The sequence below is a fragment of the Gopherus evgoodei genome, chromosome 1, assembly GCF_007399415.2.
Source record: "Gopherus evgoodei ecotype Sinaloan lineage chromosome 1, rGopEvg1_v1.p, whole genome shotgun sequence".
NCBI lineage: Eukaryota > Metazoa > Chordata > Testudines > Testudinidae > Gopherus > Gopherus evgoodei.
In genome coordinates this window covers 190,110,107-190,129,899 of record NC_044322.1, presented here as the reverse complement: position 1 = coordinate 190,129,899, position 19,793 = coordinate 190,110,107, and the positions used below count along the sequence as shown (strand labels likewise).

The 19,793-nt window shown below is 45.5% G+C and overlaps 1 protein-coding gene across 7 annotated transcripts in view; it reads left to right on the top strand.

Moving 5' to 3' along the window:
• The first annotated feature begins 14,851 nt into the window (after positions 1–14,851).
• The window catches only part of ILDR2 (immunoglobulin like domain containing receptor 2), a 52,655-nt gene continuing 47,713 nt past the window's right edge, over positions 14,852–19,793 (top strand). For 3 of the 7 annotated variants that reach the window (XM_030580957.1, XM_030580939.1, XM_030580927.1), the window contains exon 1: positions 14,852–15,433. In XM_030580957.1, the coding sequence (XP_030436817.1) occupies positions 15,388–15,433 (46 nt within the window). In that variant the 5' untranslated portion in view covers positions 14,852–15,387. The remainder of the gene's footprint in view (positions 15,434–19,793) is intronic. The other 4 variants (XM_030580977.1, XM_030580947.1, XM_030580967.1 and 1 more) reach the window with 2 other exon arrangements.

The following is a 19,793-nucleotide window of genomic DNA, read 5'->3' as shown; positions in this document are numbered from 1 at the left end:
AAACAGCTCTGCCACAGACTTCCAGTGAGACCGTAGGCCAGTCACACAGCCTCTCCGGACAAGATTCTGAAAGGTGCCTAATACCTCAGTTGCCAACCTGCAAATACATATAAATACTGTGTATTAGCTATAGTTGGCCATAGGTGCTGGAACTTGAGTGCGGGGGAGGGGGTTACAGTTTGGTTCAATGGCTCTCAGCCACCCCCACTATAAAAATTGTTCCAGTGCCTCTGTAGTTGGCTGCAAGGGGACACTAACTGATTATATAAGCATATTTGAAGAACCTCATTAAGAACCAAATATGGAATTTCTGTTTGTCTCTTTCTGCCCCACACTCTTTCTTTCTCTCACACAAGCAAGAACACAGGGATTGTACTGTAACCAGTGTATAATATTAATATGGTGGAAGTGAGATGCATGACCCTGCAAGCCCACCCACCACAAACACACACACAGGTGGAATTCCAACTGACTCTAGGGAGCACTCAGACAGTGAGGCTCTGGGCTCTCACCCAAAGATGATAGCTCTTTAAGAATTTTGTTTTCTTCTTCTCCCTCAACACAACACGCATACTCTTCCCTTTAAAGTCTTTATATTCCCCCCCTTCACATTTTAACTCTGATTAAAATACAGAAACAATGCAATCAATATTGTTTTGATCGTTTTTCTCACATTGGAGGGCAGAGTGAGCTGCTCCCACATTGTGCTACTAATTTCTTCCTCTGTCAAAAGCTTGTGCCCTCCATTTGCCAAAATGGAATGAAATCTCAGAGTCCTACCGGACTCATTGCTAATCCTAGCCATGTATGTAACAACAATAAAAGACATTACCTCACCCACCTTGTCTCTCTAGAGATAAATGCTTTCTTCCACTTCCAGCTCACTAGGATGCTGTGCCTCTTCATCTGAGTTGAGGATCTGTCTAATCACAATGATCCATTCATTCATCACCTTCAGACTGAATAATTGCATCTTGCTATATTTTGAGGCTGAAGGTGGAGGCTACCATGTAGGGCCAGATCTTTGTCCCGGTTAAGTGTGCTTTGCCCTACTGCAGCCACTGGCATAGGGGGTGTGATCAGTGTGTGTCCTTGCACAGTGATATGTGGCTGATTTCCTTTTGGGGGCCATTGCAGATGGCACAATTTAGAGCCTCCTCGAGGCCTGGATCTGTACTTGGCAGCTAGAGCATTAGGGGCTATTCTATGTTGGTATGGGCCTTTTTTAATGTATTGCTTGTTTTTATTTTATATCAGGGAGCCAGGTATTTTTGTGATGAGCAGTGCCTGAGCACCTCAAATCATTATGTAAATTAAATCAAAACAGGCTTAATTTTGCATCTTTTTTTAACCCTTTAACTGCTGTGGAAAACTACCTATATTCTGGTTTAGTCCCTGGTACATCAAAACTAAATAGCTAGAGAAGGAGTAAAGGAAAGAGACCTGTGCACAGAGCACATTTTTTCATCCAACAAGGCTATGTCTTTCACAAGATTCTGCTATATTACTGTAAGTGTGTTGTATCACTCAAACAAGGTACTAACAACTTCAACAGGACTTTATTTTTACAGTGGCATCCTCTGTAATTCTCACTCAGCCTCCTCAAATCCTCCCCCCTCCTTCCTGTTTCCTGTCCTTTCAGACTCCCAACAGCCAGTGCTCCCAGTTCTAATAATTACAAGCACATCTAAACAACACAAAGTGTTGTTGCAACTAGTGCATTTTTGCATGTTCATTTCACTTCCTCTCTGAGTACATACTGTTCTCCTGTCTGCAACCTTGCCTTGACAACCTTGTTTCTAAGAGGATGATGCCTGTCAGAAATCTCTGGGCAGGGAGTGCTAGCCACTCATGGACAAACCTTCTTCCTAGGGACAAATTAAAAATAATATGATGTGGATAATTAATAAAGATGGCTCCAAAAATGACACTCCTTAGGATGGAGGTGTGACTGGAAAATAACATTCACAAGCAGCTCAGGGAAAAGGGTGTTTCTGGAGAAAAATTGGAGGCAGCGGATCATCGTCAGGGTGTCTGATCATCAGACATCTTCCCCACTGTCCTGTATAGCTGACTGCAGGAGTTCACACCATTTAACAATTCACTTCTTTGCCTATTAATTTCAACTATACATAGATATGAACCTGCACTGCCTGCAGTTCTTACTATACCCACACACTTTCATAAAACTCTTTCTGCTCCTCTGTTGCAATTACACATACACCAGAGTTTTTATATCCTGTATTGATATTCTGTGTGGCTTGAGTACAATGAAAAATAATTTTAACAAATATTGTACTGGGAGCAGCCATCTTATGTCCATATGTCCGTGGAGAAAAACAACTCACAGCTGAATTGCTGATCTGCAGCTAGTATGTTATTTTAGGTGATAATCTTAAATTCCCACCTGAACAGCAGCAAAGAATCACTATGACTGAGGCATCTGAGAAAGAACTACAGGAAGGGCGAGATGAGGAAGTTAATACAGAAAGGTAACTGAGTGATTTTGAACTACCCACCAAAGAGAGTGAATTAAAAAAAAATCATATTATAAAATAGGGTGACCAGATGTCCCGATTTTATAGGGACAGTCCCGGTTTTTGGGTCTTTTTCTTATATAGGCTCCTATTACCCCCCACCCCCTGTCCCGATTTTTCACATTTGCTATCTGGTCACCTTATTATAAAATCTATGGTCTATTGTGCTGAGAATGTAGAGGTTTTCCACTGAATATATTGAATGCTTTGTTACTGCAAATGGCATACTTGGGAAACAGATTTGGTGTATCCACAGTACGCTCTCTCCTGAGTTTGATGAGAAGTAAAAACATAACACTATTATGCCATCAGGTGCAGCCAGACAGCCCAGGAACAAAAATGTATACAAAGATGGTGCATGTACTTGAGTAACATTTTGCTGTGAAGCTACCAATAATCAAGGAGAGATTCCAATTTAATAGAAGAAACCAAGAAAAGGGAGAAAGTTTCACAGTTTATGGCTGTCTGAACAGTGTGACTCTGATGGTGTATTAAATAACACATTTCATGACATGCCAGTCTCTAGTCTACATACTGAAGAAATATAGCATTGTCTGCTGGTGGAATTTGACCTCACATCCCAGAAGACTGTTGAAATATCAGTTTCTATGGAAATTGCTGCAAGGAGAATCCGAAGGGTTGAACAGATGTGCAAAAGGGCATAAGAAAACTATGGAATTTCCAACCAAAATGTCAAGTTTTCAGGAATGTTACCAGAAGTGAAGTGCTGATGTAAAGATGTCAGATGCCAGCTAGAGCTATGTAGAATGTGTCTGTAACCAGAAGAAATGTCTGCTAGAAAGACTGGTATTGGAAAATGAGGAAGGTGTGTGTGTGTGCGTGTGTGGAGTGGGGGTGGAAATGGCTAATGAGGGTTAGTACACCAGTACACCATGGGACTCAGAAAATAAATGAGCTTGTATATAGTCATTAATGTTCATATGGCTTTGGGTGATTCCATTACTGAAAGGATAGCCATTTCAGATAGAGTTGCAGTATATTTTTGTAGCAGATATGGTGTATCATAGCGTGGCATTCTTCCACCTAAATTTATCAGAATTGTGCTGGGGACAGGCACAGGAGAATTAATTAGTCATCAGTATGGGGGACTAGAGCAAGCAAGGTAGAATTCTATGGCTTAAATTGCCACTGTTTGTAATGAATACTGAGAAACCATACGTGCTGGGCTGGGCTTAAAAAGGTGCTGCTAATTATTCAGAAACTCATACAATGATGAAAAATGAAACAGGCCTGTTGGGGATGCACTTGGCATAACCCAGGTAATTCAGGAGAATGGAAGGCCAAGAGAGCCGATGAAGTTCTCTTGTTCTGAGCCATAGTGTACCAGCTCCTCCATTTTGAGTTTTACTCCTCCATGTTTGACCTCAGGTTGCCCTTGTTGGGAGGGGCTACTCCTACTTCCTCTGTTGCTGGGCTGATTTAACCTTTGGGCGGGAAACTTAACTGTTACTAGGCAGACTTGGCCTTGGGTGGGGACTGGGTGAGTGACAGATCATGTTATAATGTGTATCAGTTTTGGTTCCAGTATAAATAGTTAGGTAAGCTGTTTGTTTGGCGCGCTTGATCTGAGTCCTGTGTGGCTCCAGGCATCTTATTTGAGCTCAAATAAAGTTGGTTACTTCTCCACCCTGGTGTGTTTAATTGGTTGCGAAGCACACTGGGCAACGGACCCAACCATTGCCACCCTCGGGCACTCTGTGCCAGCAACAGTTTTTGGCGCCCAACGTGGGGCTCAAGGCAAAATTGTGCCTTGCCCGGACTCCTCACACAGCCGACGGATGGCGGTCGTGGCCGACACCCAGCCGGCACCGGTGAGTTTACCAGGGGCCTCGGCAGAGACGCGTCAGGCTGACCTCGGAGGACACAACGGTGCAACGCGATCGTATAGTGGAGAAGTAAGAGGGAGTTAGGGTAGATCGGTTCCCCTATGGAAGGTAGACGTCAATAGAGAACCGGTCCCTCCAGATCGCGGGGTTGTACAACGGTCTTGGTCCGGTCCCCCTTGGACAAGGTAAGACCAGTCTGGTTTATTCCTGATTCTTTTACCTTTTGGTGTCCTAGGCTATCTGGAGTGGTTGCCCGAGGCTGGGGACGCCCAGTCGTTGTAATTCCCATTGGCTTCCCCGGGATTAGAGGCATACAATGGGTCAAGGGCATGGTGTGGGGCGGAAGGTACAGTGTTGTACTCCGCTAGAATCCATTCTCAGGTGGTGGAAGATCTTTAAGTCAAATGTGATCACGAAAGGTCAGTTGAAGAAGCTTTGTACAGTTGACTGGCCTCAGTAACAACTCGAGGAACAGGAGAGGTGGCCACCCGGAGGATCCCTTAATTACAACACGATCTTGCAATTGCTGTTGTTTTGTCAGCGTGCTGGTAAATGGGAAGAGTGTATGTATGTATTGTTGTTTATGTCATTAAGGAGTAGGTCTGATTTGTTGTCTACTTGTAATTTGGTTGTGACTGGAGCACCAGTCAGTGTTTCTGTAGTGACTGAAAATCCCCTAAGAGCTGTAATGCCAGAACCGGTGTCCCCTTCGGCCACTACCATGCAGCCATCTTGTTCAGCCACAGCTCCGCCACCTTGTGAGGTAACACGTAGTCAGCCATCTTGTGAGGGGTTGTATAGTCAGGATAGGGCGGCCATCTTGGAAAGTCAGAACGGGTCAGCCATCTTAGATATGGGCCTATCTCCCCTTGTTACTGAAGCCGCGATTACTAGGCCAGAAATTGAAATGCAGCTAGCTCCTCTGCTAGCTGCTCCTTCCGTAGCTCCCATGGGGGGTGATGTGAGAAAATGTGTCTACCTGAGGAAGCAGGAGCATGGCCACAAGCGTTACTTTGTTCTGTGGGCTGAGAGCCACCTGGCCCCAGCAAGGCTTGAATACTATGAAGAGGTGTGGCAGGTTAATGTGAAGCCTAAGGGACTGGGGCAGACAAAGAACCTGACTGGGGTGTATAGGCTGTGCCTATCTAGCAAGGCTATCTACCTAGTAAAGCTGAATTCAGAGGGATCTGCTGTCCACTTGCAGCTAGTGAACATCCGCCGCTGTGGGCACTTGGAGAACTACTTCTTTATTGAGGTGGGCAGATTTGCTTCCATTGGGCCTGGTGAACTGTGGATGCAAGTTAATGATTCGGTAGTTGCCCAGAATATGCATAAGACCTTCCTAAAGACCATGAAAGCTCTCGAAGCCTTCACAGAATTCAAACTCCGCAGGAAGAACCAGTCATCTGGTGGTGGAAGTGGTACCAATCCTATTTCATGTGTCACCCTTAGGAGGCATTTTGGCAACCTACCTCCTAGACAGACTGGATTGCAAAGAAGTTCCAGAACTGAGTGTGTTACGGAGGAAACCCCCACCACCACTAAGAGTAGGAGTACATACCGCTTCAGAACCTCTAGTGAAGGGGAAGGGACATTGACCAGGCTTTCTAGTTTATCTGTCTGTGGGTCCCCAAGTGATGGGGGCTTTATTTCTTCTGATAAATATGACTCTAGCCCTAGGGATTCCAGGTACTTTCGTGTCAAAAGTAATACTCCAGATTCCTTGGGAAACACACCACCTTTCAGAAAAGAGAATTGTCTAAGTGAATACATGTCCATGAATAAACAGCAAAATATAGATATGTCACCTGGAAATTCAGCAGTTCCAAACCAGCCCAGTGATTCAAATTGTATTTATACTAACACTGTTTCCAAAGGCTTCAGCTCATATTTCTCTCTGCCAAGAAGCTTTAAGACATTATCAGGACGAAATGAAGATCATAATGAATATGTTCCAATGTCCTCATCTGGAAAACTGTTATATGATGAACATGAAAATGTCAAATGTGCCAACAGTAAACCATTAGCTAATGGCATTTCTAAATCATCCACTGTGAAAGTGTCTGATGAAGGATCCATACAGAGCAGAGCTGCAGCCGAGGCCGGGGAATGGAAAACCGTGGGCGAAATCGTCCTGGCCCACAAGAAAGGCGTCTAGGCCGAATTCAGTGTGCCTTATGCCAAAAGGAGGGATACTGGAAAAACAAGTGTCCCAACGGGAGGCCCATCTCTATGATGAAAGTAGAGGATTGGGAAACAGACTGTTCCACCTCTGGAACCCCAAGTAAAAGTGCAGGTGGACAAATTCACAGATGGATTTTGTAGTAAATTCTAAAGCAAGGCAGCAAGTCAAATTGCTTGAGTATGTCCTAGACTACTAAAAAGAGAACTGTGTGAATAAGAGCTAAAGGTTTTAAGCATGTTGCAGAAGGTTTTAGTGAAGAGCAGAGAGTAGTGATAGAGAATGGAAAAGAAAAGTTGTTTAAATAGGAAAGACAGTTTTGGAAATAGGCATAAAGGTATATTGTATGTTGTAAAAAGGACAAAGAATGTGATGTTGTTTAAAAGAAAAATGGAAAGTGCTCTGTAAATATACTGTACAGTGTAAAGTGCCACCCTGCATTTTACTTCTGGATAATAACGCTTCAAACGGTATCAGGGAAATGTCCATCAGCTTGGCATACTCCCATCTTGTACCTATGGAAGGGTAACGAATGGGATAAGACTTTGAACTCTCTTGTCCTAAACCCATATATACTGATGGCTTCATGATTTCAGTCTACACTCCATTCAAAAGATTTCCTTTAAGAGAGAGGACAAAAGGAGGGTTAAGCTGCTGTGGACCTAACTTCTTGCCTTTAAGCCAAGCTCCTGGAGAACCCGAAGTTACTCTGCAGACCTGTCCTTCCCTTAGCCCAGCCACCCTTTTGCTAGAATACAGAGGGAAAAGAAGAAACTGGAAATATCAGTGAAGATACATTAAAGTTCATGACCAGACCTCAAGCAATGCTTCAGGCTAGAAACAGAGATTCAACAAGCCTCAAAAGCATATAGAGACCAGGAAAATCCTCCTCTAAGCGGGATGCCCTGAAAAAGGAAGCAGGAAGAAGCAAGGATTTGAAAAGAAATTTGAGAAACTTAAAGAATTAACCTCTTCTGAAGACAAGTTGTGAGTGGTACATCGTTGGCAGCAGCACTATTGTGAACGGCCAAAGGAGGGCTGCAGGCCTGAAACACTCCATTCTGCTAGCACAGAAGAACGGACAAAGGAGGGCAGGATATGCTGGGGTGATCCAAGTAACCCCCCCCCCCCCGCGGCACCATCACCTCTGGTTTTTCAACAGCCAGTGAAAGCTCTTGGTAACCATGGACCTGGTTCTGCTGCTGCTACTTCTCTAGAAGTTACACAGCTGGCACACAGCAGTTTCTCAACAGGACCTCTTACAGTTTAGAATTCAGGCTCTCCAAACCCTGTCAGCAGTCTTTCTAAACCTTATAGTTCTTGGCTCAGAAAAGATGACCTTTGCTTTTAGCACATTGCTAACTATTTAGGACAATCGTTTTTATAATAGGTTTCCTTCAAAAGGAAGGAGCAACTAGTGGTAACCATTGGTTCTGATGTTGTCACGTCACGATGTTTACAGCCTGGAGTACAACTATATGTACCTCCCAGAAACACAGCAAGAAGGCACTCAAGCGGGCCCCAAAGCAGTAGTAACGGAGTCAGCAACGCAGAACAAGTATGCCTGTGTTCTCAAACCCACATCGCCTATTGAAGACTGTGAAGGCAGCCAGTAACTGCACACTTGCTAAGCCTGCTCGAGAAGAAAGGCAGTCAGATGGACAACCAGCCAGTCCTCAGAATTCTACCTTCAGCTCCTAGCCTTCTGTTAAGGTTGATAACTCCCCACCAGAGTTGAGGACGAAATCATTCCAGAGATCTGACAGACTCCATGCAAGGCAGCTAAAGAGGGCCAAAACGCGCTGAAATTGATGTGGAAACACCTGACTCCATCTTAGTGAACACAGATCTGCTGGCGCTGATCAACAAGCATGTGTTCTCTGTCCTACCCACAGACTATCAGCAGCAGCTGCTACTGCTGCTCCCCGAGGTGGACAGGCAAGTCGGGGCAGACAGTTTGATGAGGATGAATACCTCAGCACTCAACAATGAGTTCTTAACTTCAGCTGCCCAAGGCTGGAAAGAGAGGTTGTCAAAAGGTCAGTTCATTCCAGAAATGCAACTAAGAATACGGCAAAAGATTAAAAAGAAGAAGAAAGTAAAGCTATGGAAGAAACAATTCTTTAAGAGTAACTATGATCAAAGTTCTAGAATGAGTCCTGAAAAGTCCAAGAAACTAACAATATACACCAGCATTCGTGACACACAGGCCAGGAATCCATCAGCTGAACAGATGAAATGCATGCTACTCTCCAAGACATCAGCCAGTAAAGAAAAGAGAACTCCTCTGTCAAAGTCTAAAGTACAGGATGACCCTAGGTATTGCCCCTTCCCTACTCTGTTTTTGTGCTCTTCCCCAGGGTAGGTTAGGGTAGGTTAGGGTTCAGGCCTTTTGAAATTTTGTCGGGCTTATGAATGGAACTCTGGTACTGGCAAGGGAATAGATATTGGAAATAATTTGTTGTCTCAGTATATGTACTCGTTGTCTGCTGTTCTCTTTTCTCTTTTCTCTTCACAGGTACATTAAAGACTTGCAGTCTCTTCCGCTGGATTCCCCTGTCCACTCCTTACAGCCAGGTGACTCGGTCCTCGTTCGCACCTGGAAGGATGAACCCCTGCAGGAACGATGGAAGGGATCGCAAACAGTCCTGCCGGTATCCTACACAGCAGCTAAGGCTAAGGAACATAAGAACTGGATACACCACTCCCAACTTAAGGCAGTAAGGAGACCTCCATTATTAGGTCAATGGACTGTCCAGCCTGTTGGTGACCAAGACGACAAGAACTTTGGACTGAGCCCTACTGTTTAAAACACTTTGAGGTTTAAAAGGGAAACAGGTTACTTATCTTAAGTGTGTTGGGTTATATAAGTCTCTGTTTATTGTGGTTTTGGACCCTGGATGTACAGTGTTTTGTTCCTTACTCCTCACCTCAGGGAAACATTATAAGTCTCAGTATGCTTTGTTAACATTTTCTCTTGGTAAAGAACTTTTCATGCTCTTAGTTATGGTTTCCCTAATTAATGCCCAACTGTATGCTGGTTGAGGTTCCAATCCTCCCAATTTAATGATTAGTACGTATAAGGTCTTAAAGATTGCTTTTGCCAGCAAATTTAATCTCTTCAACTGCTGGATATGCTCCCAAATCCCCTGTCATACAGCAAAGCTGCCCTAAAGAGTAATTCTCTGAAACTGGTCTAATCATTGCCAATGATGATTTGCTATTAAGGGAATACAAGTCTTGTTATGCTATAGGTAACACCTCCCGGTGTCCTTCTGGTTTTACCTACCTTCAACAAAAAGCAACAGCCAATTACATCTGGTTTGCTAATGAGAGCACCTGCCAGTTCTATGTATTCCCCACTGTCTTTAATACCTTAGGTCAGAACACAGAAAAGGGCTTATGTACTCCTCTGCTAACAATTCTCTCATGAGTTAGGAAGAAAGTAATGGAATGGTAGCAATTGACAATTTCTTTTGTATCTGTGGTAAATCACAGATGGTATGGAAACTACTATCTAATATTCCTTGTACCTTCTCTTTGTGTCACGGCCTAATTCCCACCAGGTCAAGCCCAGGCAGTGCAGGTATCTGCAAGCCTCCTCAGAGCCCATTGGTAAGGAAAATAGACTAAGTATAAGTCATTAAAAGGAGCCCCAGCTCTTAGCTCTACCAGCTTTGGCTCAGGGCTCTGCAAATTAGATAGACACTAAACTATATCCTAGCCTCTCAAGGTAGGGTCTGTGTTCTCAGTTGTAATTAATGTTGTACATATGTCTCTAAACAAGCCCTTGACCACTGGAAAACTCAGGAACAGGTGCCTTCCCTTTTTGACTCTCTTTAGTTGGTTACCTAACCTTGGTGAGATGGGTTCAAAATTAATTCACTTTTTGGTAATGGGGTAGTGTTATGTTTACTTGTTCTACTGTTACTTACCTGTTGTAAGGTTATCATGGGAAAGGTTTGTTCTACAACCTCTGTCCCACTTATGCTGATGGTTGGCCACCCTCAGCATTCCCTAGACCCAGATTTAAACCAAGTGCTGTCATCATTTTATGAGACGACTCAAGCAGGAGCTTTTTGAGTATTCTCAAAGGAGGGATTGTTGGGGACGCACTTGGCATAACCCAGGTAATTCGGGAGAATGGAAGGCCATGAGAGCCGATGAAGTTCTCTTGTTCTGAGCCATAGTGTACCAGCTCCTCCATTTTGAGTTTTACTCCTCCATGTTTGACCTCAGGTTGCCCTTGTTGGGAGGGGCTACTCCTACTCCCTCTGTTGCTGGGCAGATTTAACCTTTGGGCGGGAAACTTAACTGTTACTAGGCAGACTTAGCCTTGGGTGGGGACAGTGTGAGTGACAGATCATGTTATAATGTGTATCAGTTTTGGTTCCAGTATAAATAGTTAGGTAGGCTGTTTGTTTGGCGCGCTTGATCTGAGTCCTGTGTGGCTCCAGGCGTCTTATTTGAGCTCAAATAAAGTTGGTTACTTCTCCACCCTGGTGTGTTTAATTGGTTGCGAAGCACACCGGGCAACGGACCCAATCGTTGCCACCCTCGGACACTCTGTGCCGGCAACAGGCCTAACTGGAATGTGGTAGAAACATGCTTCTGTTTTAGAGTTGCCATGGTTTTCGACCAGAATGCCCAGTTGAAAAGGGACCATGGTGGCTCCAGTCAGCACTGATGCCTGGGTTGCTAAAAGTCCAGTTAGTGGGGCTAAGGCCCTGCCCTGGATCCACAGAGCTCCAAAAGCAGCTGGCATGTCTGGCTCCTAGGTGCAAGGGCAGCCACAGGGGCTCTGCATGCTGCCCTCACCCCAAGCGCCAGCTCCACAACTGCTACTGGTCGGGAACCGCAGCCAAGGGGAGTTACGGGGGTGGGAGAGAGGCAGCGCCTGCAGGTGCAGGCAGTGCGCAGAGGCCCCTGGCCACCCTTGTGCCTAGGAGCCAGACATGCTGGCAGCTTCCGAGAACCACCTGAAGTAAGCACCACTCAGCCAGAGTCTGCACCCCGAGCCCCCTTCCACACCCTAACCCCCTGCCCTAGGTCAGAACCCCCTCCCACACCCTAACTCTCTTCTGGAGTCCTCACCCCACACCCCCTCCTGCATCCCAACCCCCTGCCCCAGCCCTGAGCCCCTTCCTGTACCCTGAACTCCTCATTTCCAGCCCCATCCTGGGACCTGCACCTCCCACACCCCAGCCCCCTGCCTCAGCCCAGTGAAAGTGAGTAAGGGTGGGGGAGAGCGAGCAATGGAGGGAGGGGAGATGGAAGGGGCAAGGCAAGGGGCAATGCAAGGGTGTTTGATTTTGTGCGATTAGAAAGTTGGCAACCCTATTCTGTTTTCAAAAACGGGACAAAATTAAAGTCATCACTGAAAAGTTAACTATTAAGCCAGACAGCTAGCCTAAAAGTTTCAAGGGGAAGATAATACCATAGACATTCAGATCAAAGGTCTAAGCAAATCTGGAACATTAGCTAAAGCAGGGGTATTGTCATCTGTCATGCATAATGAATTAGCATTTCCTGTCTGGTGAAAAAGGATTGCACCATCCAAATATGTGGACATTTCAAAGTGACTATAAATCCAATGTTGCATCCAAAACAATAACACTTCCTTGTATTGAAAATCTCTTTCCTTCCTTAGTTGAGAGTCAAAAGTTTATCCAAACTGACTTATGCCAAGCTTACTTGAAAATACTGGTGAAAGAAAAAAAATTCAGGAGTGGCTAACACCAGTGATACATAAGAGTTTGTACTGATCCCAGTGTTTATCACCAGAGAGAACGTCAACGACAGCCTTGTTCCAAGGGGCTATGGATCGGGGGTGAAATCTTGGTCTCATGAAGTCAATGAGAGCTTTTCTATTTAATTCAATGGGGCCAGAATTTCACCACAGATTTTGAGAGGATTGTCAGGAGTACAGTGAATGGAAAGTGGCTGGAAAAAAAGCTGATGTCAGTCAACCGAGCTCCATTTACTTCAGTGGAACTCCACTAATTTACACTAGACGGGGTGTGGCCCTGAATTAAAAATTCCACTCCATTTCCTTCTGTGTGCATGCACAGAGGCAACAGAACTCTGAGAGATAGTATACTTAATGAGAAATTCTATTCAAAGTACATAGAATTTTAAACTCTAGGGCAGAGACTTTTTGTTACGTGTACATGTACAGTGCTTAGCACAATGGGCCACAATCCTTAATGGAGGATTCTAGGCACTATTACGATAATTAACTAAATAATAATAAGACCATGTAATTAATTAATCACAGGATAAAAACAAGCATATACGTGCAAAGTACATTTTTAAAATCCCTATCATTCAACTAACTCTAAATGGATTTCTAATGGACCATCAAAAGACACACCTGCTGCCTAGAGATTATCTCCCAGCCTAATTTCACATTCCTACCACCTTAACTGAGGCAGTAGAGCTGTTCCAATAAATGCTACAAAACATTTTTCATCATGGCAAATGTGTATTTTTTTCATACTGAAAACTGACTGAACTATTTTTGTTCAAACTATTTTTTTTAAAAAGGGCCCTCTTGCCAAGAACAAAGGTAGAACATTTCAGTCCGAAAGGCAAACATAAGTGGAGTTTATACGCAATTAGAAAATGCCCTTTAGAATGGAAATGCTAATGCAATCCTAACTACTGGCATTGCAATGCACTCTGTTTATAGTACAGTGTACAGTCCAGTACTGTCCCAAGTTTTGGACCTGATGTGGCATAGGAAAATCAGAATACTTTATATCTGAAGATCCAGAATAGGACAAAGTTGAAGGCCACTCCCTTCTCTGATGTGGTTCATCAGCATCTACAGATTCAAAGTCTTAGTAAAAAAAATCTAGCCCTTATGATTATGAAGAAAAACTTCCAAATGTCAGCAAAGTGCAAACTGAAACTGTGCTGACTCGGCTGCAAACAGTAATCTATAAACTGCAAGGTGCTGAGCACTGATCCAGCAAAGCACTTAAACCCACGCTTAACTTCAAACATATAAGTGGTCCCACTGACTATACCACCCTCTTCAGCTGTCACAGAAAGTTCAAGAGCCTTAGGTACTAAATGTGTGAATGAGGCACTTGTTTTATTTTGCTACAACTCTTCTATTTCAGAGCCACTTTCATCTTCAATGTTAGTAAATGATCTTCTGTCATCTTCTGCTTCCACACCAGTAATGATTTCACTCAGAAGTCTTTTTCTATACTATATCATGCTGTAATGAAAACCCAGAACTCCACAACCCAGATATCATGCAGTGAGAGCTAGAAGACGTCCTGATCATCTGAAATTATAGTTTGGTGCCACCTTAAAGACTAACAGATTTATTTGGGCAGAAGTTTTCGTGGATAAAAAACCCACTTCTTCAGATGCACTTCTTCAAATCTGTTAGCCTTTAAGGTGCCACTGGACTCCTCATTGTTTTTGTGGATACAGACTAACACTGCTACCCCTCTGATACTTGAAATTATAGTTGTTAGTCACAACACTATGTTTTGGGTGAGAATTCACAGGATTTTAGTACAGTAATCACTTATTTTCTAGTTTATACATTTTGTTAATTAAGGGGAGAAATATGTGTAGGGTTGGTATTTTGTGTGGCTTGGTATAACATAAGGTGTGCAATTTAATGGGCAGATTTTCAAAGTTGTGCATGTAGCACATGCAGCACATTTAATTTTGTATGCACAATTATCACAACTGTGAATGTAATATGAATAATTAAGCATATAAGCAGCCGGTTGGGTGCACAGTAGGCCCATTAAATATGCTGCTGAATTGCAGCAATTGCACACGGACATTAAATGTGCTTGATTGTTTGCAGACCTTTTTTAAAAATCAAACCAGAGTCTACCTTAAAATCGACCTTCAATTGGTGGCAGCAAACTTACATCTGTCTCTGTGTACAGGAAGATAGATGAATAAAACAAGAGTTTTCTTAATGATGTGCAGCTGGCATGTTACTGAATTTTATTTATTTCAGCGTCTACTTAAGTTTGTAAATTAATACATTTCAATTACACACATACACACCATACAATATTGTGTGTGTGCACCCCTCAGTTCTAGCCATAAACACAATGCTGTTTGCGTGCTCCTCTGTTCTAGCTCTGTTCATACATACACAATGCTGTGCCCTCCATGGTGTGTAGGCAGGCACAGTGCTCCTTGATTCCTGTTATATACAGATGCATTCTATGCACCGCAGTTCTATTTTCATGCATGCATTCTCTGCACCTTAGATCTAGTTTATCGCACACACACACACAGCCTCTCCTCTCAGCTTGCTCTTCTCTGTCTCTCACCCACTGTCTCGCTCTCTACCCCAGACACTGGATTGCTCAGTGATGAACTCTGCTTTGCTCCTGGACAGCTTCAATGGACAGCCATGTGATTTAGAAACTCCAGTTACCACTGGAGCCTGCAGTACAGGGGGGTAAAAGGAGGAGGAGTGGAGCAAAAAGAGAAAAAAAGAGCTTTCCTTCGGTTTGGGTTCAGTCTGTGGAAATATAGCTCGCTAAACAGAGGTTTCCAATCTCATCTGAGATTGATCTGGAGGCCACTGGGGGAGTGGAAACCTGAGACCTGAAAGTATATTTCCTTTCGTCCCCAACGCAGTGGTAGCTTCCATTCAGAAGTCTCTCCGATTCACACACTGGGTGGCTGCTGAGTCCCGCAGATAACGGGGAAGGGAATACTTAGGTGCCAGTTGATTCATACCAGGAGGGCTCTTTATTTTTTTTTTTTGTGGTTCCAGTTACCCCCCACCCCCGTCTGTCTTTCTTTCCTGCATGGAAAGACAAGGACGATGGATGGATTCTTGGTAGGATGGATCGTTCTGCTGTGGGTAACAGGTAAGGGTTTGCCTACCACAAAGAGTAATAACTTTTTGGATTCCATGGGGTGCCGATTGTGTCTTTTCCTGGAGCCTGTGTGTGAAAGTCCTTGGCGACGCGGTGCAGTGGTCAGGGGAGGGTTACATCTGGTGATGATGTGAGTGAGAGACATGCAGAGAAATGCAGGGAGAATGTGTGTTTGTCTCAGTTAGCAAAGTCTGGTGTGTTGTTTATCAGGGTCATGGAAGTTAGAGGCAGGAATGCATTGTTAGGTCACAGTCAGTGCTGCTCCCTGACAGTTCTCTCTTTTACACATTCCCTCCCACCCCCAGCCTTTTCCCTCCCAACTTCAGCATGAAATTCGAATGCAGCTGGGCTTTGGGTGTAGGGTGTTGGAGAATGTATCAGGAGAACTGGGGTGATCACCTCCCGCTGGGAGAAAGGAAAAACCTGGGGGAGTCCTCACTGATATTTTGGCAGTGGTTTGTATTCTTTGGCCAAAATCCACGTTTTGAATAGTCCCTTGGGGGCCTACAGGAGGACAGATAGAGGTGATCAGCAATATCTATGGGGAGAAGGCTTCTGATATCCTGAAAGCCCCACTGCATGCCCCCAAAAGATAGTGTTCACAGAGATTTGGGGCCTAACGGTTAGACTGTGGTCCTAACACTGCAATGGTGCATGGCTAATTGGTCAGGGTGGCAGCTCTCTGCCTTTGAGGTGAGTGGGCCAGGGAGGTATTGCTCTCTTTCTGCTTCCTCCTGGCTAGGGAATATTGGTTGCTCCCAACTTCCTCCTTCCTCCCAGGGTGGCATCACCTTTCTCTCAGGTTGGTATTGCTTTTGCTGCATCCCTCTCCCCACCTCACTTTGAGCTGAGAGAATCAGAGGGAGATTGCTCCCTACCAGACAGTGTCAGATTGAGAAATTCCCTCTGACGTTCCCTGTCTGATAACTTTGGGTCTGATGTGTGTGGCTGGGACCAGAGCGACGCTCAGGCACTTGTGTCCTAGGGTGCTGACAACAGTGCCACTACGGATGACTGTTAACTGGGGTGAGCAGGAATTGGGGTGTTTGATGGCAGAGGATTGCCTCAGTGGGTTGGTGTGTGGGAGTATGAAAGGAAAGTACTGGGCTTTGGAGAGGAGACAGTGTGAACCCAGAGGAACAGATTGTCCTTGGCTGTTGTGCCAGAGGGATAGCACAAGGAGCCTTTGCTCCCCGTGGACACACCCACACTAGGGCCAGGAACAATTGTAGGAACTGCTCCCTTCCGGCGCTCCTGGCAGCACACACCAGTCCAAAGGGGTGTGAAGGAGGCAAGGCCATGTCCACCCTCTGCATTGGCTCATGGAGGGGTCCAGGCCTGCTGTAGGGGACACCCAAAGACGGGATAGCCTGCATGCTTCCTTTATGAACTGGGGAGGGACTATGACTGCACAAGCCCTCTCCCAACTTCTCGTGGGATGGGTGACTCTTGCTTGTCCTCCTCAGGGCAGTACTTAGTTGGCACAGTTTAGCCTACAAAGAGCCAATAGGAAACAGAACCTGAGAGCAAAGGGGGGGGGGCTCGAGAAGGGGCAGGGGAATGGGCAAGGGGAGAAACAGACAACAAAGAATAGACTGAAAATAGGGCTAGAAACAAAGGGAAGTTAGGGAAGGAAAGGAAAAGGGAGAAACAGCAGGATAAGACTAACCAAATAGTCACATAACAAGCCATGGAGGAATAGCAGCTCCTTGTCAGTCACTGATAGGAGGTGCTGCCTCTCAAGGAGCCAGGGCAGGCAAAGGCAACTGCAGGAGTTGTAGGAAAAGGCCACCGTTGCCTTCCCACTCCTACCCAGATTCAGGATTCAGACAGCAAAATCAGCCTCTCCTTACAGCACCTCTCTCTCCGTCACCCACCCACCTTCCGTCCCTTCCCCCTCCTTTTTCATTCTGAGTCACTTCAGTGCTAGTGCTTCCTACAGCTCTCTACCACGTCTCCATTGCATCAGTTGGGACTTAGGCAGTTTCCAATCCTCCACCTCCTCCTCTCAGCTGCTGCCGTAGTTTAACATTTCAGTATGTGGGTTTAGAGCTCCTGCACTTCCAAAATTACCACTACACTAGTGCCTGCCTTCTTACAGTGGGGTACTGATATCTGGCCCCCCACCATGCCCTGTCTAAAGGAGCCCGGGCCTGGTAGTTAACAACAAGGTATTAAATTTCCTCCCTTCTAAAAGAACTTTCTATCTGGGCATGATCTGCTGGCCAACACCATGGAATAGATACATTTCCCCTTTCTAAAGGACCTGCAGATCAGGATATTCCAGCTGCTACCATAAGAGTTTGCTGATATTTCTTCCTTCTCAAGGAGCTCCAGATCAGGACATTCCCAATGATCTAACACAGGGCAATTGACAAACTTCCCTTTTTTAAAGGAGCGTTTAAGGGCACTGACTGCAGTTTGGAGCAAGTGAGACTGGTATGGGGAACAAGAGTTACTACTGCAGTAAGACGGCCTTCCAGGCTTGTCTGGTGCTTGATTTTCAGGATGCTACTGATTGGCGCTGACTGCCAGTGGACAAAGGCCACAAAACAGGCAACAGGTTAGCAGTTGCTGGTGCACCAGTGGATTGAGGGCATCCTTTGTTTCTGAGCTGGACTCTGTGAATGAGTTCAATATCAGCTTTCTTCCCTCCTGCCCTCCATCCACTCACGGTCTCCCAGTGTTTGTGCAGGTCCTGTGTGTCTCCTCTCAGCAGGGACAAAGCAAAGGGATGTGTGTGGGGGGCGGGGGGAGAGGGAGGGAGAGACTGACTGATTGACAAACACGGATGCAGGCTTCAGTTCTCCCCACTGGCCAAGCAGAGGAATTAAGGGTCTGTATCAAGGTAAGGAATTCCAATTCCGCCAAATCAGCAAATTAATTCTCTGGAAAAAGAGAGTGGGAGTGGGGGAAAGAGAGAGAAGAGCAAACGAAAGAGCGGGTGAGACAGAGGAAGCAGAGAGACAAACATAAGAGAGAAACAGATTCTCGCCCCCTCTACTCCCCACCTCCTTCCTTTAGGTGGGCTGAGAAATTTCAAATCAGTACTCACAGTTCCTTTCCTCCCAGCAGCTAATTCCTCTCTGTCCTTTGTCTGCTTTTGATTTTCGGCCCCTGCATTTATCTTTTGTTTGGTTCTTTGTATTGTGATTTCTTACTGCGATTTCAAAAAATCCTGTGTCAATTCTAGTGGGTATGGTTGGCTTTTTCCTGCCCCCAAGTGCCTGAAAGCTGGTGTTTTAGTGACAGCATTGAAAGAATAAAGGGCTGTTTCTTGTTTATTCTTTGCCTGACTGTGGTAGTGAGGATATTCTCCCCACATTCTGGAAGGGCAAGTACAATTTGTTGAATACCTTTGAGCTCATTAGCAAGTTTGGCCCAGGTACTGTAAACCTGCTGGCTGTCACTGGGTTATGGAGTTAGCATCCTGCAGTCAGATTTGTGTCTTTTATGGTTTTAAGTGAATTTGGTGCTGATGAAAGATTCAGCCTTGGAGACTGAGGTCCTCCCTTTATCTATGGAACAGGCATGACATGGGCAGCAACTGAGCAAAGGGACTACGTCTAGGAGAGCGTCCAAACTAAGTACACCACTACTCGATATAACATCACCTGATATAACATGAATTTGGATATAACGCAGTAAAGCAGTGCTCTGGGGGAGCGGTGCTGCGCACTCTGGTGGATCAAAGCAAGTTCAATATAACATGGTTTCACCTATAACGCAGTAAGATTTTTTGGCTCCCAAGGACAGCATTATATCGAGTTAGAGGTGTACTTGATCTTCAGCTCCCTGTAAGATCACTGCACTGCTGTCCTTTAATGCTACCCTCAGGGACAGCTGTAGACATTTTGCTGCCCCAAGCATGGCAGGCAGGCTGCCTTCGGCGGCTGGTCCACTGGTCCCGCAGCTTCGGCGGACCTCCCGCAGGCACGCCTGCAGGAGGTCCGCCGAAGCTGCGGGACCAGCGGACCCTCCACAGGTATGCCTGCGGGAGATCTGCCGAAGCTGCGGACCAGCAGACCCTCCGCAGGCAAGCCGCTGAAGGCAGCCTGCCTGCCGCCCTCAAGACGACTGACAGAGCGCCCCCAGTCGCTTGCCGCCCCAAGCACGCGCTTGGCGTGCTGGTGCTTGGAGCCGCCCTGGGCTACCCTACAAGGACAGTGGAGGATTCCCCTAACATGGAGGAATCCTTGGATGGTATAAAGCCACCATTAGCTGGCTTTATTCCTTCTGCTTCTCCAAACCCAGCTGGGTGGGTGTGCTAGGGCTGGAGGGGGCAGTGCTGGATTGGCCCTAAGGGAACTGCTCTAGCTGCTGTAAGTTAGAACAGCACTCTAGCCAGCTT